The 19,210-nt window shown below is 40.4% G+C and overlaps 2 protein-coding genes across 2 annotated transcripts in view; one reads left to right on the forward strand and one right to left on the reverse strand.

Annotated features, from left to right (window-relative positions):
- KIAA1614 (KIAA1614 ortholog) overlaps positions 1-5,061 on the forward strand; it is a 65,005-nt gene extending 59,944 nt beyond the window's left edge. Inside the window, exon 10 of the mRNA XM_053693945.1 lies at positions 1,717-5,061. Within this exon, the coding sequence (XP_053549920.1) occupies positions 1,717-1,910 (194 nt within the window). The 3' untranslated portion in view covers positions 1,911-5,061. The remainder of the gene's footprint in view (positions 1-1,716) is intronic.
- The window catches only part of STX6 (syntaxin 6), a 51,704-nt gene that overhangs the window by 7,148 nt on the left and 25,346 nt on the right, over positions 1-19,210 (reverse strand). The window lies entirely within an intron of this gene.

Below are 19,210 nucleotides of genomic sequence, written 5' to 3' on the forward strand. Positions count from 1 at the left end.
AGGGATTGGAGCGTACAGGGTTCCAGAAGGCTAGGGATTGGAGCGTACAGGGTTCCAGAAGGCTAGGGATTGGAGCGTACAGGGTTCCAGAAGGCTAGGGATTGGAGCGTACAGGGTTCCAGAAGGCTAGGGATTGGAGCGTACAGGGTTCCAGAAGGCTAGTCATTGGAGCGTACAGGGTTCCAGAAGGCTAGTCATTGGAGCGTACAGGATTCCAGAAGGCTAGTCATTGGAGCGTACAGGATTCCAGAAGGCTAGTCATTGGAGCGTACAGGATTCCAGAAGGCTAGTCATTGGAGCGTACAGGATTCCAGAAGGCTAGTCATTGGAGCGTACAGGATTCCAGAAGGATAGTCATTGGAGCGTACAGGATTCCAGAAGGAAAGTGATTGGAGCGTACAGGGTTCCAGAAGGAAAGTGATTGGAGCGTACAGGGTTCCAGAAGGAAAGTGATTGGAGCATACAGAAGTATATTGGAAAGTTGTTTAAAATATATATACTCTATCTGAATTATGAAAGAAAAATGTGGGGTTTCTTGTCTTAATGTGTTCAGAAAGAATTCAAACGTGTCTGTTTTGTTCATTTATTATAACGCTCAACAGAATTCTTGTGGTGTTTTATAAACCTTTGAGGTTCTGGATCCTATAGGCACTTTAGTCTGTCTGGTGCTTTGGAAATACACACGTTCCACATAAAATGGGCATAATAAATAAAGTCATTACCATTTGTACACAGAAAGGCAAGAGCGCAGTAGCAGGTTTTTGGAATGCTAATTATAGCTGGGGGGGTTGAATAAACACAAGCAGTTATTTCACACACAAAATCTCTACTTCATACCCCCCACTGGTAGATTAATCAATGCTATTGTCTTCTCTTTCATTAGCTTTTCTACAGTAAAAAAAAATTTGTTACTCATATTTGCAGTGTAGGTGGGGATACAATAGGCAAAAGTAACAAAGTCAAATAAAGGTAAAGTAAATATTTGCAAACAATTAAATACATTCCAGCAGGTAACATGGTTTGTACAATTTATCAGTCTGATCCCATCTATAAAGAACAGTCCAGCCCCAAAATTCCAAGCAAGCCCAATCATTTCATCCTTCTGGGTGCCTCACCAGTGAGGGCAGCTATATTCCTCTAAGCACATCTGGCTTCCTCCATTACCCTAAGGGAGACTTCAGGAAAGTTCTCCTCTGTGAAAGGCATAATTGGGTTAAAAGAGGCTGCTCCCAGGTGGTGACCAACCAAAGTACAAGTTACTGAGCCGTTGTTCGTTCCTGGGTTTTCTCTGTGTTTATTTGTATTATGACCCTGGGGAAGGTCTCCCTAAGGTGATGGGGGAAACTAGACATGGACTTCCTGCCCAATGTGCCTAGAGGGATATGGCTGCACTTTACTAAAGAGGTTCAAAGAAGGCCAAAACAATTGTCTGGGTTTGCCATGTTTCTTGTTTAAAGGGAGAAAGCTTCATATTTTGGGCCTGGATTGTACTTTTAAGGCAGGATCAGACTTCAGGAATGTTCTCTGTAAAACGGCATAATTGGGCTAAAAGAGGCTGCTCCTAGATGGCGAGTTGGTGACCCACAACAGAAACAAGCTACTGAGCTGTTAGTTCCTTGTTGAGTGCCTCTCTCTCTGTGTATATGACAATTGTTAACTTAATACTTTGTGGAAATTCAATGTTGACTGTAATGTTCCATTAAACTTTTCTCCCAGGTGTCTATGTGCAGGAGATGAGTGATGAAAGTACTGCCAAGCTGTACTCCGGACTCCTACGTGTGGGAGATGAGGTTTTGGAAGTGAATGGTACCAAAGTATCATTTCTGAGACCCGCACAGCTAAACGAAATTCTGGATCGTGAAACCATATTATCTCTACGCGTTTTGCACCAGAGAAGGAGCAAATGTTAAGTCTCTACCCGAAAACCAGCTGCTTCATATGAGTCTGTGTGCTCATTACCCATATAGTGTATACTGCTCTATACACCAGATGGATACCAATGATCAGAGTGGTTCCTGAGATGACAATGTATACCCAGCCTGGCTGATTTCCATCTCTGATTATTGGCTTAAGATGTGATTGAAAGATTTTGAATAGGATACATCTTCTTATCCTGCAGACCAAAATATCTCCGTTATTGTTATCAAGGTAAATTAAATGCCTTACGAAGCACCTTAAAGGGAACTATTCACTGAGAGTAATTTTTTTCCAGTAAATCACAGTAGTTTATTTCCTGCAATAACTGCAATTACTAAGATTTCTTATTCAAATAGTTTGCAAACTGATTTTGTTCATAAAATGTATTCAGACACTTTGCTTCATATCGTGCCCTTTAACCACTTGGCAAGAGATACTTGCAACTCATCGCATAGCCATGTGTTAAAGGCTTTTTTGTACATCAGGGCTTAAAAATAAAAAATTCTAAATAGTTTAGCTTTTATTCGGTAGTAGAGAATCTCATTCAGATAAATGGTCACTAGATCCCAGACAGCACACAGGGAGGGGAGTTCTACAGTCAAAAGCAGAGGGATCACAAATTATTGCCAATGCCAAAGACCCACTATTGAAATAATAGTGCATTCACCTATATGAAAGGGGGGGGGAGACAGCGCCTCCTTGCGCCTCCCCCAGAGAGCCTTTTGGACAGTAAGTCAGTATCAGTTTTCTATCCTGTAAGACACTGGATTTTGGAGTAATAAATAAGAGGGAGACCACTGTTCCTCTGTCAGCCAATAATAAATCTGTACACACAGGTGACTACATAAATGATAAGAGACTCCTCCTATAAACAGGGGTGACATTACCCTATAGATGACAGTTAATGAACAAAATCAACACACAGAGACTTTAACCTTTTAATGCCGTTCTATTCCGTCATAATTATACTGGGCTTTAAAGCTGTTATGACGGAATAGAACGTCATAGCTAACGGCTGTCCTGAAGCCTTCTGTGCTTCTAGGACTTGATCGCGGTCTGGAGGGCGTTCCTAGGGTTGTAGGGACGCCCCCCAGATGCGATCCAATAATTGAAATCTCTCAATCGTATGCACAATCGCGTAGTTTCAATTTGTCTACATCGGAACAGGTGTTCCGATGTAGGCACTTTAACCCTGTCACGAAAGGGTTAAATTATGAGCAATGTTTGTTTCCCCTCCAATGAGTCACATGACCCTCTAGATCATCATATGGTTGATGTAAAAATGTCAGTTACTTATCTTGCTAAATACAGTGACAGGGGGCACTGTACTCACAAATGTTGCCTTTGTTTTGCCTGAGAAAAAAAAATAAGTAAAAGCAGTTTGGATTTCAATTTAAACTATATACCAGCACTAGCTGTGCATTTCCTACTAAATGCTTTATGGCTTATAGGCACTTCCTATTAATTGTCAACGAACGTTAGCAAGAAGTACCTATTTACTCACAGGCATTAGCAGAAAGCACCTATTACTCAATAGGCCTTAGCAGAAAGTACCTATTACTCAATAGGAATAAGCCAGAAGTACACAATAAATTAGTTTTAATATCAAATTAAAGGGGCAGTGTACACTAATATTTTCTCCCATTTAATGTGTTCCCAGTTATCTAATTTACCTACAGGGGTGTATGGAATTATTTACAAATAGCCCCTTCACCTTTATTTTCTCATTTGAAATATCTGATTTTGCCTATTGTTTCCCTACCCATACTGAACATTTCTGAACTTAAAGTTCTGGTTACACAAAAACCTGTTCATTTTACATTGTTCTCTGTAAGTATTAGCCTTTGATTAAACAGTAAAAAAGAAGTTAAGCAGAACTTGTGTAAATAGACAGAAAAGATAGCAAGGTCTGCTTTTCCTTGCCAGCTCAACCTATTTTATTGGGTTATGGTTTCAATTAACAGTAACAGTTATTTCATATACAAAATTATAACTAAATAACATTTCCCACACAGTTAAAACTCTGCGACAGTTATAACAAGTCATTGTAAACACATTAAAGGGACAGTCTACCATATATTTGTTAATGTTTTAAAATATAGATAATCCCTTTATTACCCATTCCCCAGTTTTGCATAACCAACACCGTTATATTAATATACTTTTTACTTCTGTGATTACCTTGTATCTAGGAACCTTCTTCCAGCCCCCTGATCACATGACTGTGACTGTTTATTATCTATTGTCTTGCATTTAGCATTGTTTTGTGCTAAATCTTAAATAACCCCCTGTGCCTGAACACAGTGTTATCTATATGGCCCACGTGTACTTTCTGTCTCTTTGTGTTGAAAAAAGATTTAAAAAGCCTGTGATAAGAGGCAGCCCTCAAAGGCTTAGAAATTAGCATATGAGCCTACCTATGTTTAGTTTAAACTAAGAATACCAAGAGAAAAAAGCAAATTTGATGATAAAAGTAAATTGTAAAGTTGATTAAAATTAAAAGTCCTATCTGAATAATGAACGTTTAATTTATACTAGACTGTCCCTTTAAGGAGAAACCAATTTTACAGTACACCATCCCTTTAAGTAGCTTTTACTTTACTTGTTGGCTTAAAAAAAATGATGTTATTTCATAAGGATGATGGAAAGGTTTTGAATACAGTGCCCCTTTAAACAGTGGGGAGGTTTGTTTGTTTTATTCATTGATATTTTTAGATACCCATATACATCAGCATAAAAATATTATTTTTACAGAGATCTAAGAGTTGTACTATTGCAGGTAATTGTATGCTAAGGATGCAGGAAACAGAATATTAAATGGAATTTTGTTGATACAGTAAATTCCTTTTGATTACAACAAAATACACAGACCTCGTTGTGAGCACACATGTTGTGTCTCTGTTTACCAATTACACTTTGCACTCTGTCTCCTGATCTGTTTAACCAGTAACAGACGTGGATACTCCCCTTCCACGCAAACAAGGGGACAGTCATACGTATCAGTATTAAATTGTCTGAAATGAAGGACATGAACAGAACTTGCCCTCTGAGGAAGACTGCACAGAATCACATTGTTTTTAATGTATTTATGAGTTTTTTGATCTCTCACTGCCTATATTAATATATTAAATATTTTTGTTTGCATATGTTTGACAGTGTTTGCTTTTCAGCGTTACTTGTTAAATGTTCTGTTTTTATATGATTGTGCTGCTGAACGTATGTTTTTATATGACAGCGCCATAGGGTGCTGCTGAACGTATGTTTTTATATGACAGCGCCATAGGGTGCTGCTGAACGTATATTTTTATATGACAGCGCGATAGCGTGCTGCTGAACTTGCGTTTTTATATGACAGCGCCATAGGGTGCTGCTAAACGTGTGTTTTTATATGACAGCGCGATAGCGTGCTGCTGAACGTATGGTTTTATATGAGAGACTGCTGCTGAACGTATGTTTTTATATGACAGCGCCATAGGGTGCTGCTGAACGTATGTTTTTATATGACAGCGCGATAGCGTGCTGCTGAACGTATGTTTTTATATGACAGCGCCATAGGGTGCTGCTGAACGTATGGTTTTATATGAGAGACTGCTGCTGAACGTATATTTTTATATGACAGCGCGATAGCGTGCTGCTGAACGTATGGTTTTATATGAGAGACTGCTGCTGAACGTATGTTTTTATATGACAGCGCGATAGCGTGCTGCTGAACGTATGGTTTTATATGAGAGACTGCTGCTGAACGTATATTTTTATATGACAGCGCGATAGCGTGCTGCTGAACGTGCGTTTTTATATGACAGCGCCATAGGGTGCTGCTGAACGTGTGTTTTTATATGACAGCGCGATAGCGTGCTGCTGAACGTATGGTTTTATATGACAGCGCACTGCTGAGCATATGTTATCATATAACTATGCTGCTGAACGTGTGTTTTTATATGACTGTGCTGCTGAATGTATGTTCTTATAGGACAGCGCAATAGCGTGCTGCTGAACGTATGGTTTTATATGAGACTGCTGCTGAACGTATGGTTTTATATGAGACTGCTGCTGAACGTATGGTTTTATATGAGACTGCTGCTGAACGTATGGTTTTATATGACAGCACGCTGCCGAGCGTATGTTCTTATATGACAGCGTGCTGCTAAAGTATCTTTAGAAAACTATTTGTGCACAAAAGAGCAAAAGGATGTACTGGGGTAAGTAAATGTAATTCAGACTTAATAAATTGAGCATTTACTGTCCCTTTAACTATGTGTTTAACTCTTACAGTTATTTACAAGTAACAGGGGAATAATAAAATGTTGTACACACATTTAAGAATTTTCATATTTATGTCCCTTTAGTTTAAAGGTTCGGTAATATCAGTAGAATCCTACTTGACTGTGAGGAGAATGATTATAGCAAAGAGATGGAACTGAGAATGATTTGGTAACTTGTAAATGACTGGACCATCTCACAATGAAGTCTCTTTTAGCCCACTTGAGTCTTTCCCAGAGTTGTCTCTTACAATAAATCATTCAGATGCTGAACAAAAGGGCAGTCAGGCCATGACAAAGCAGCCAATTCAGCAGCTAAAAAGAAGTGAACGTTGGTGTGGAATTCACATAGATGCAGCATTGATTTCTTTTTTTCAGCACGTTACATTTGCCCTTATTCAGCAGGGATGGGTTATATCACAGTCAGTAGTGACTTGCCCAACGCTGTGTCACATGTTGTGAAATGTAATATTTATTGTGCAAGATCCGGAATCCAAACTAAAAATAAACAATGTGCAAGTTTCTTTTTTAAAATTTGCTCTTAAAGAGACCAGCGGTCACTTATTTTTTGTTTCACTTTCTCTTAAAGGGACAGTGTAGTCAACTTTTTTTTAATTTAAAAGATGGAATTTCAAATCATATGTCAGCTTTTGAAAGTAAGAAGAAAAAACATAAATTATGCTTACCTGATAATTTCATTTTCATCTGTAGGAGGAGAGTCCACTGCTTCATTCATCACTTGTGGGAATTAAAAACCTGGCCACCAGAAAGGAGGCAAAGACACCCCAGCCAAAGGCTTAAATACCTCCGCCATTCCCCTCATTCCCCAGTCATTCTGCCAAGAGAACAAGGATCAGGGTATAAATGGTGCCAGAAGAATAATATTAAATTTAGGTCCACCCCCTGGAGAAATGGGTGGGAGCAGTGGACTCTCCTCCCACAGATGGACATGAAATTATCAGGTAAGCATAATTTATGTTTTCCATCTTAATGGGAGGAGAGTCCACTGCTTCATTCATTACTTGTGGGAACAAATACCCAAGCTCTAGAGGAGGCGGACCCTATACTGAGGGCACCACAGCCTGCAGAACCCTTCTCCCAAAAGCTGCTTCTGCCAAAGCAAAAACATCAAATTTGTAAAAATGTTGCAAAAGTATGTAAAGAGGACCAAGTAGCCGCCTTACAAATCTGCTCCATAAAAGCCTTGTTCTTAAAGGCCCAAGAGGAGGCCACAGCTCTAGTTGAATGAGCTGTAAACCTCAGAGGAGGCTTATGTCCCACTGTCTCAAGGCGAAACGGAGGACACTCCTCAGCCAAAAAGATAAGGAAGTCGAAGAAGCCCTCTGACCCCCACGCTTCCCGGAAAGAGAACAACCAGAGAAATAAGTTTGTCTAAATTTCTACGTGGCCTGAAGATAGAACTTCAAGGCACAAACCACATCCAGAATTACGTTGAAAGGAACCCCAATCTCTTGCCTGATGTTGCTAATTGACACAACCTTAGGAAGAAAACCTAACTTGGTTCGTAGAACAGCCTTATCAGCATGGAAAGCCAGATAAGGAGGGACGCATTGCAAGGTAGTAATCACAGACACTCTGTGCGCAGAAGCAATAGCCGTAGAAAAGGAACCTTCCAAAACTATAATTTAATGTCTCCGTCATGCATAGGCTCCAATGGAACCCGTGAAAAACCTAAAGAACAAGATTTTTCCAATGGAACCCGTGCAAAACCTAAAGAACAAGATTTAAACTCCAAGGAGGAGCAATAGATTTAAACATAGGTCTGATCCTAGTAGAGCCTTAACAAGTGACTGCACATTAGGAAGCTCAGCAAACCTCTTGTGCAGTAACATAGACAGGGCCGAAATCTGTATCCTCAGGTTACTTGCAGAAAAGCCCTTCTCCAGTTCATCCTGGAGAACAGAATAAGTAGGTCCTCCACACCTTATGATAGATGTGATGAGCACCTAGCTACAAGCTTGAATGAGAGTAAAAATAACACTCCCTTGGCTAGGACTAAGCGTTCAATCTCCATGCAGTCAGCCTCAGAGATCTAGACATAGATGAACAAAAAGACCTTGGTCAACAGATCCCTTCCACAAGGTTCCACAAACCATATCCTTCGCGGCCAAGACAGAACAATCAGTATCACTGATGCCTGCTTGATTCGAGCCACTACAATAAGAAGTAGTGGTAACGGCCATAAAAGATAAATTAGATTGAACCTCTAAGGCCCCGCTAACACATCCGTTAGCTCCGCATGAGGATCCCTGTACCTCGACCCATATCCAGTAACTTGGTAATGAGAAGTCATAAGATCTTCTCTTGCAAATTTCCGCAAACACTAGGGATGGAGTAATCAATCCCCCGGATTCAAGTATTGTCTGCTGATGAAATCCGCTTCCCAGTTGTCCACACCCGAAATGTGGATCACTGACAGCAAACAAATGTGGGACTCTGCCTACTCCATAATCCGAGATACTTCCCTCATAGCTAGGGAGCTACTTGTTCCCCCCTGATGGTTAATGTAAGCCACCAAGGATATATTGTCTGATTGGAATCTGATAAACTGGGACAAACGCAGCAGAGGGCAAGCCTTCAGAGCATTGTATATTGCCCTAAGATCCTAAATGCGAAATTCCTCCTGAGTCCAAAGGCCCTGTGCCTTCCAGGCACCCCAAACAGCTCCCCATCCTGACAGACTCACAACCGTAGTCACAATCACCCAGAATGGTCTTGAGACGGACATCCCTTGGGACAAGGGATCCGGACAAAAGCGATTTTCTCGGTCGGTTGTCCAGAAAAATCTGTTGAGACAGATCCGAATGATCGCCGTTCCACTGCTTCAGCATGCGTAGTTGCAACAGTCTGAGGTGAAACCTGGCAAAGGATATGATGTCCATGCTGGACACCATGAGACCAAGCCACAGATTGCCTTAAGAGGGTCTAGAGGGCAAGACATGTCGAAGCTAGCCTGCAAAGTCTCTAGTCTGTTAGAAATATTTTCATGTCTATAGAGACTATTATAGTTCCCGAGAATTCTACCCTGGTACTTGATACAAGAGAACTCTCTCTAGATTTATCTTCCATCCATGGGATCAAAGAAGACAGAGGAAAGATTCCGAATGGTCCACTCTCTAAAAAACTTATTAGAGAATGCTGCTTTAGCCGGGAATCAAACCTGAGTCAACTACTTTTAAGGGAGCTATGCTCACCACTATACCGGCTAGACCAAACAGAAGATTAATAAACTGGAAGTGTTGGTCCAGGAACGCAAACCTTAGGAACTGGAAGTGGTCCTTGAGGATTGGTACGTGAAGGAAGCATCCTTCAGATCTATTGTGGTCATGAACTGCCCTTCTCGAACGAGGGGAAGAATGGACCTATTGTCTCCCTCTTGAACGAGGGGATATTTAAAAACTTGTTTAAGCACTAAAGGTCCAAATCGGACGGAAAGTTCCCTCTTTCTTTGCAACCACGAAAAGGTTTGAATAGTATCCCAAATCTCTCACTGCGATAGGCAGAGGGACAATAACTCCTAAGAGGACAGATCCCGTACGCACCCCAGAGAGGCTTCCCTCCTTTCTGGTCAGGAAGACAGGAGAGAGAGAGGAGGAACTGCCCTTGGGTGTCTGAGACTTGAAACCTATCTTGTAACCCTGAGCTATGACCTCCAGGACCCATGGATCCTGCAAGTCTGCCCCCTACCCGATCCAGAAGAGGACCGGGGACCGCCCGTTCATGCCGACTTAGTCTTGGCGGGCTTCTTGCTCTGCCTGGATTTATTCCAGGACTGAGCCGGCTTCAAAGAGCTCTTGGTTTGCTCAGGCTTAGTGAAGGATTGCCGACATGGGCTTTATCAAAACGAAAATTGTCCCTCTCCACCCCGATCAATCATATAAGGAGTCACACCAGAAGGTAGTTTCTCCAGCAACCATGGCAACGGCCGCCTCCGGTTGAAACAAATATCCCGTATGTTGAAACAACTTTGTTAGCAGAGTTTCCATACTTTATCCATGGGCTCTTAAAACGAAGAGCTACCCTCAAATGGGATAGTAATACGTTTAGCAAGGGTGATGGCGCCATCCCTTTTAGGGACAGAACCTCAACTCCATTGAGAGTCCAGGACCGGGAACGATTTGTTTAAGGGAGAAGAGAGGAACAATCCAGTCCCATTCATTCTTAATAATGTTTGCCATCTAACAGGAGCAGGGAAGGATAAGGTACCACCCTATCCTCAAACTCTATCCCATTTAGAAATCAAAAGGTTCCTCAGGCAATTTGGCCTCTGGAACCACTGAATTCGCCAACAAAAACTTCCTTTAGAAGAAAGCGCAAATTCCTAAAACTAAAGTCTGGTTCCTCCGCAGCCGGAGGTTTAGAGGCAGCAGACTCTGACTCAGAATGTTCATACTCTGAAGTCTCAGAAAGAACTTCATTCTCTGATAACCTTTCGCTTAGCAGGGTAAGGTAAAGCATTAAAGGCTACAGACACTGCCGTCTGAGTTTCGCAGTAACGTCTGGTGAGAAAATGGTCCCCTCCAGATGGAGGATCAGCAATGCTACGGGAAACTGCATGTGTAGAGAGATAAGCATGTAGGGTACGCACACAACTCACTGGACGACAACTCCTCAGAGGTGGACGGCTCTGTGGTATCAAACATGTTTGATATTATCACATTATCAAGGCATATGGAACATAATTGAGGGGCGGTACTAAGGCCTCCTCACAATATAAACAGGAATTACTCTTTAGGAATAGATGGAGTGCCCTCCAAGTAACAGAATCCTCTATCGCTAGTGCAATAACCGGAGAACTATAGAAATAAAAAAATGTATTAAAAAAAACTGCACCTTTATATCCCAATAGCTGGGGCACTCACCACCTCCATGACCCAGACAGTACAGAGAGTTAGGACTCCTCTCTGATAGACCCCCGGTCAGTAAAGAGGGAAAGAATCACATGGTGCACAATGCAGGACCGTCCCTGCTATGAGAAAAAGCATGCCAAGCTTGTAAGCTGCATGGCTCTCAAAGTGAAATCTGTATATTCCATAACAGCCTATGAGCCCATAACATCTCACAAATAAAAACAGCATAAAATCAAATAAACATATAAGATTATTCCTGTTCAATAATCCCCCTCAGGAGATATTAACCCTTGATTCAATACAGATAAAAGGAGTCACACTGTTACCCTATCTTCTAGCGTTATCATCATGTATAAAAAATGAAACGATCTTACCAGAATCTATGCCATGGAATAGGAACACGGCCTTTCAAGTGTGACAGATTAGTAGCATCGCTCCTGACATGGACATGAGGGCAGAAAGCAGGCAGCGAAGCTCGTCAACGCCGATTGCTTATGGAGCTGTTAATCTGAGTCGGGATGGTTTCACCCATGCTCTCACTGAGAGGCCGACAGGACTACTTAAAACTCCAGTCCCATTGTGAAGAGTACTACCCTCCATAAAGGACTACTCCGAATCTTCGGACACTTCTCTGCCAACCTCCTGTGACGAAAGCAAAGAATGATTGGGGATGAGGGGAGTGTGGGAGGTATTTAAGCCTTTGGCTGGGGTGTCTTTGCCTCCTCCTGGTGGCCAGGTTCTTAATTCCCACAAGTAATGAAAGAAGCAGTGGACTATCCTCCCATTAAGATGGAAAAATAAAAATAAATCAAGTTCCTCTCCTGAATAAATGAATGTTTTCAATACCTCCAGTATGCCTGGGGTATTTGTCCAGTGGGATACTAGAGATTACAAGACTTTAAAGCCAATATTGCAGTGATACAACTACAATAGCTTGGTTACTACTTACAATACTGTTTTTCCTCCCGTGATTATTTAACCCTTTACAAGTGAGTGAGGCTCTGCATTTTCATGCCAGTTGTTTCCATCTTGGTGCTCTTGCACCGTGTGACAGAAGTGGTGAACACTCGCAGGTCACATATGGTTCCTGGATTGTGAATGTGGACCGCTTCTGTCTGCAAGAATATCTACACTCCAAAATAGTGGCCCCCAGTATAAAGATGCAGGAGCTTCTCCAACTGGCGCCACTAAGGGTTTGAAATAAGAGAATGAGGTTTGAGAGAATTGCAGGTACAGAAGGAAAACAATAGTATAGTGAGTAGTTATAACCATGCTACTGTAGTTATTTTCAGGCCAAAAATATATATTCAGTGTTTGTAAGCCCTAAACTTTCATATTCATAATAGAAATGGTTTGAGTACAATGTTCTACAGTGAAAATAGAAATGAATAAAGGACTGTAAATTCTATTCCAAGGCTGATACCAGACTATACTCCTCTAAACCAGGTTATATACACCTCTACGCACTGTACGCCTCTATAAACCTCTACGCCAGGCCATATACCTCTATCCTCTACGCCAGGCCATATACCTCTATCCTCTACGCCAGGCCATATACCTCTATACCCCGTTATATTCTTCTATACTGGGCTATATATCAGGCTAATGCCTCTATACCATTCAATATACCTCTATACCAGGCTAAAACCTCTATAATCAATACCAGGATAAGCTATGGCACAGGGGCTGCATCAGACCTGCCAAGATATTTAATTTTATTATAAGAATGGGCTAAACAAAATGCTCATGTATTTGTACTAAAATGTTAATAAGAACTTATTTCCTATGTTAATAACTAAAATGTGGTTAGAATCAGATTTTAAGTTGCATCTTTGGTGGCCCCTGCCGTGACGGGTCATATTCTATATGTGTGTGTTGTATGAGAGTGGTAGGTGTGTGCTTACAACACTTTCAAGTTTGACTACAATCAGGAATAAAGTACGCACACATTTCAGTAACTTTGCCAAAAATTGCTGCTTGTTGTATATTACTTCAGAAATTTTCAGACAAGCATAAAAAAGGGTCACAATAAGGTATATGGTATCATGGTTTTGGTATTATTATTTTTTTTTAAAGAACCCTGTTCTAGGAAACCCAGACTGTTTCCTGTAAACATTAAATCCCATAAGCTGCAGTAAATGTAAAATTAAGATGTACATGATTTAAAAATGAAATGTCTCATTCTAGAACAAAACTAAGAAAATGGTCCTTTAAAGTCTTCAAATATATCAGGATCAGTTGTTATCCCTTCTGCAATAACAAGGTCATGTGTTTGCATTTATATTGATTATAAACAGTGAATTAGTGAATCATTGGCTGCATTTAATGACCATTATGATGGAAATATATATGGCATCTGACAAACAATGTGTTCATGTCATTTTTAACTTGCATAAATATTCTCGCCTGCAATCCTATTGTTCGTATAGCGCAAGCAGGCAGTAAAGGAGTTAAAAGTGGCGTTTTCTGCCTACCTGACACCCCCCCCCCCCGAGAGCATAATGCTGCCTTTTCTTCACATCCGCTCCCCCTCCCTATGCGATACATTGTGCCCAGTGTCCCTGCAGGGAATTAGTCTTGCTAATGAGCCCAGGTGGCCACAGGCCCCTCTTTAGGGAAAGCGTAGACAGAATGTGACTGTAGGAGTGGCAGAGAGACAGGCTGTGCTCAGCTGTTAATGCAGACAGTCTCCTTTCCCCCCACTGTCACACAACGCACCTCCCCAGGCCCGCTTCCCACCATCTCACTGCATCTTTGGCTTTGAAATCTAGCAGCATATAGCTCAAAGGCTTTCCAACACTCTCCTGCTTGAATTCAGACAGCATAAATCAGCATGGAGAAAATTAGAGGGATATAAAGCAGCCTGTCAGCAGGAAGACCGATATGGAATGTGCGCTGAATATGGATTCTCTGAAATGATGCTCTTTACTGGCCTAGCAGGAAATAGTTTAATTAATGAAGATATAAATATACACGTGCTTTTGATTAAGCAGGCGGTTTGCAGCAGTGATGTGCAGCCCCCTCTGCAGAGAAGGGATGAAACCAGCATGCTGATGTTTTCAGTGAATGGGCTTGCTGGCCACCTGCCAGTATAAAAAGGTGTATGGCGCATCAGCGCAGCCTGATAATGGATTCGGGATTGCTCTGAAGGTCTGCTGAGAAGTGATAGATATAGCACTAGTCTGAAGGTCTGGCTCTGACACAGATAAATAAAGCAAAGCTCTGGAGCATGGAAATAAATGCAGAGATGTCTGCCGCAAACAACACCCTTCTGCCTAGCTGCATAAAGAAAATAGCCAGTATTAAAGGGAACACCGAGATTTAATATAAAATGTTGACTTCATACATAGTAGAAAAAAAAAAACCTTTGCAATAAATATAATTCTGTAACTTCCTTCCAAATGCAGCAACTTGTCCAAACCAGCTAGATACCAAACACTGATTGCTTAGAGCAGCAGACAAACATATTTACAGCTAGCCTTAAAGGGATATGAAACCCAATTTTTTTCATGATTCAGATAGAGCATGAAATTTTATCTTTATTTGAAAAGCAGGAATGTAAAACTTAATAGCCGGCCCATTTTTGGTTCAGTACCCTGGGTAGCGCTTGCTGATTGGTGGGTAGCACCCAGGTGCTGAACCAAAAATGGGCCGGCTCTTAACCTTAATTCCTGCTTTTTCAAATAAAAATAGCAAGAGAACGAAGAAAAATTGATAATAGGAGTAAATTAGAAAGTTGCTTAAAATTGCTGCTCTATCTGAATCATGTAAGAAAAAAAATGTGGGTTTCAAATCCCTTTAATTTGCCAAAATTAAAAGAGACATGAAACCCCAAACTGTTATTTCATGATTCAGATACAGCATACAATTTAAAAACAAGTTTTCAGTTTACTGCTATTAAATGTACTTTGTCTCCTGGTATTCTTTGTTGAAGAGATATCTAGATAGGCAGTGTGCACATTTCTGGAGCAGCAACAATGGGGGAAAAGCAAGCCGGGGGATAACTTGCCTGCATGCTCTAGTGGCTTATACAATAATTCTATGGCTCTTTTGATTTTATTGTTGAATATTAGTTTTGCCCTGGAAATTATGATAACTAAAACGCTTGAAACAACTGTCCAGAAGTGGTTCTGTTTTTGCTGCAACTACCCCAGAAGGGGATTGCTGGGTTTCAACACACAGTATTGGGAGCAAAAAGTATGAGATATTGTAAATCTTACCCAGAATCCTCTGGTGCATTGGTAACAATGCATGTAGAGTACTTCTAAGGAAAAGCAGGGAAACTTACCTAGATGTTCTAATGACCTATACAATAATGAGAGAAGAAGAGAAGAGAGAAGATATATATAGATAGATATATATAGATATATATATATATATATATATATATATATATACACACACATATACACACACGAACAATCCCAGCCAATCAGAGGCAATACAGTAGTCAAGTACATATTTGGAGAGCAGTGGGAAGCATCTGAAACTCGTTACTTTCAGAGAGCTGAAGATTTCAGTAAGGTAGATTTCAGTAAGGTAAATGCATTTTCTTGATGAAGAATGAAGCTCACGACCCTTTAAAAAGGACACTCTACCCCAGAATTCTTAATGTTTATAAAGATAGATAATCCCTTTATTACCCATTCCCCAGTTTTGCACAACCAGCACTGTTATATGAATACACTTTTTACCTCTGTGATTACCTTGTATCTAAGCCTCTGCAGATTGCTTCCTTATCTCATTGCTTTTAACAAACTTGTATTTTAGCCAATCAGTGCTGGCTCCTAGGTAACTACACGTGCATGAGCACAGTGTTATATATGTGACAAACATGAACTAACACCCTCTAGTGGTGAAAAACTGTCAAAATGCATTCAGAAAAGAGGCGGCCTTTAAGGTCGAAGAAATTAGCATATTAACCTCCTAGGTTTAGCTTTCAACTAAGAATACAGAGAGAACAAAGCAAAATTAGTGATTAAAAAAATTGTTTAAAATGACATGCCCTATCAGAATCATGAAAGTTTATTTTGGACTAGACTTTCCATTTAACAGTATAAACTAAATCAGCAGCTCAGCATGTAAAAGTATAGAGAAATAACACGTATATACTGACAAAGTTGTATTTATCATTGCTGCTAGTTGCTACACATCACTCAGCTATCCTGCACACGGGGTTAAATAAATACACCCAATTGCATGGAACATTCTCTCTCAAAAACCATCATTTACTGATTTCTGATTAGTATCCGGGTAAGTTGTAGTGGCACTTACTGCCTCAGTGACCCATAGCTGACCCCAACCTTTAATTTCAGTCCCTGAAGTGAATATAAGGTAGCATTTCGGTCACATTAGGGAATATCCAGACATTCTACCTCATAATTTTCCCAGATGAAGTTATAAATTCGCAGCTGTTTCTAAATGCGTTTGTGCTAAGGGCTGGAGAACCCTCTGGAGGTTTGGCAGCAGAAACAAAATAAGAAACACGTAGAGCATGAATCCGACTAAACAAATGGTACAACAGGCACATTCACCAGCTCCTAGTGCCACCCTCATACTCCTCTGGCACAAATAGCTCTCCAAAAGCTGAATTTGTATCCCCAACACCTCCTCTCAATGGTATTTATTTGTTAGAGCACTACACTGCTTTATGCGTTAGATTTAGGATTAACACAATGGCATAATCTGGGTTTTGTGCTGCCCTGAGCATTGGGAAATCTAGCTCCCCCCATTCATTTTAAAATATTTGCCACATATATAGTTATCCAATAAGAGCAGCTAATTATTGTTCCCTGTTCTGCCAGTCGCAAGTACCAGCAATTAGCCCATTTCTATCTGCCCAGTTTTTAGCTAGAATACAAAATGTACCACTGTCCACATTTATGTCTAAATTCCTCAGGCATTTATGTGTATGTGTGCCTATATCCATCTCTCTCAATAAGAGATATATTTATCTGAATATCTATCTATAATATATAAATAAATATATGTCTAAAAACATTCTAGACACTAAAGAGCAATTTGATCGCTAGCTAACCCCCCCCCCATTAATAATAATAAAAAAGTATCTTTGCTATGTTCCACATGAATAATTCTCCTTGGACTCTCTCTCTGTGTCCCCTGAACTCTTATTACCACTGAAACTACCCCTCTTGGCAAAGCTTTCTCTGGAGTGGGAGGAGGTAAAAAGGTTAATGTACAATGTAGAATCTGCCGGAAGCGGTTTAATAGGTGATGCCCACAGTAAATAAAAAAAATGACAAATCAGCATGCCCGTCATGACCTCTAAATGTGCCATATAAATAAACTTCAGGTTGTACAAGCCCCGCCCCACGCAGATAATACATAAGACACACAAGGAAGCAAAGAAAACAGAACAGGTCTGAAGCCATTCACACAGTGACAGCAAGTAACAGCCATTAGCACAAGATCCTCTCTTACTCCTCCTCCTACCCTGGGGTGGGTGCGTACGTTTCCCACCACACTTTTTCCCCTAGGCAACGACTGAAAAGCTCAGCGCAGATTGAAAGCAAGAACTTTGTCAAACATCATTCCAGTCACAGGAATCTAAAGTAAATGGGACTGATTGCTGCATCAAAGGCAGATCTGCTACTACCTGGCACGGAAAAAGGTGTCCGATTATGACACACGTCTGGCCAAGAGCAGGGAACCCCAATGTATAGGCAGGCTGTTATTAAAGGGACGGGAAACCCCAATGTATAGGCAGGCTGTTATTAAAGGGACGGGAAACCCCAATGTATAGGCAGGCTGTTATTAAAGGGACGGGAAACCCCAATGTATAGGCAGGCTGTTAATAAAGGGACGGGAAACCCCAATGTATAGGCAGGCTGTTAATAAAGGGACGGGAAACCCCAATGTATAGGCAGGCTGTTATTAAAGGGACGGGAAATCCCAATGTATAGACAGGCTGTTATTAAAGGAACGGGAAACCCCAATGTATAGGCAGGCTGTTATTAAAGGGATATTTTAATGTAAAAATAAACTGCCAAAATGAAGCAGATAATGTTATTTTAACAACATTCCTTTATTTTACTATGTGTATAACCCCTGCAAATGGGTTAAGTTGTGTTCCTGTGACAAGCCAAGTGAGGATGCTGGTGAGAAAATAAGAAGGGATACACGTGTATTCCCCAATCACTGCCTGTATTATCTTCCCCTCCCCCCGGGAATATTGGTTTATATTATTATCTATCTATACACACACACACATATATATATATATATATATATATATATATATATATATATATATATATATATATATATATATATATATATATATATTCATATTCAATGTAAATATTTAAACATCTAGGCAAGAATCCCCGCTTGCTTTTCCTCAGAAATAACTCATATACAATGTTACCAATGCACAAGAGAATTCTGGGTAAGTTATGCAAATTTCATTTTTTTGCTTCAAAATAATACTGTTTTAACACAGCTATCCTTTTAACAGGATTATTACAGCAAACCAGAAATCCTGTTAAAAGGATAGCTGTGTTAAAACCGTATTATTTTGAAGCAAAAAAAAATGAGAATTTGCACAGACTTCTCTTGTGCATTGTTAACATTGTATATGAGTTATTTCTGGGGAAAAGCAAGCAGGGATACTTGCCTAGATGTGCTAATTTCCTATGCAAATATTTACATTGATTTAATTTTGAGACATGGAGGATTTTAATTTCAGTTTTTTATCTCCCCCCATAATTTTAATGGATATATATATATATATATATATATATATATATATATATATATACACACACACACATATACATACATACATACATACACACACAATATATGTATGTATGGGGTATTTGTACAGCGCAGCTAATCACCCGTAAGGGTCTCAAGGCGCTGCTCATTTTATCGACCTCAGAAAGGATGAAAGGCTGAGTGGACCTAGCCGGGGATCGAACCTGCATCCCTTTTTACTACAGGGTTACTACAGAGCTCAGCCACAGTGCCTTAGCATGCTGAGACACACACACACACACTTTAAAATGGCCTTTTAGACACAAAAAGAAACACAAATTACTTTTGCAGCTTAAAAATAAAATGCTCTAACAAACGTGTTTGTAATAATCTTTGGAACTGATCATTCACATACCTAAGTATGCTCTGATGTAAAGAAGCATC

This window comes from Bombina bombina, chromosome 10 (genome assembly GCF_027579735.1).
Source record: "Bombina bombina isolate aBomBom1 chromosome 10, aBomBom1.pri, whole genome shotgun sequence".
NCBI classification, from domain to species: Eukaryota; Metazoa; Chordata; class Amphibia; order Anura; family Bombinatoridae; genus Bombina; species Bombina bombina.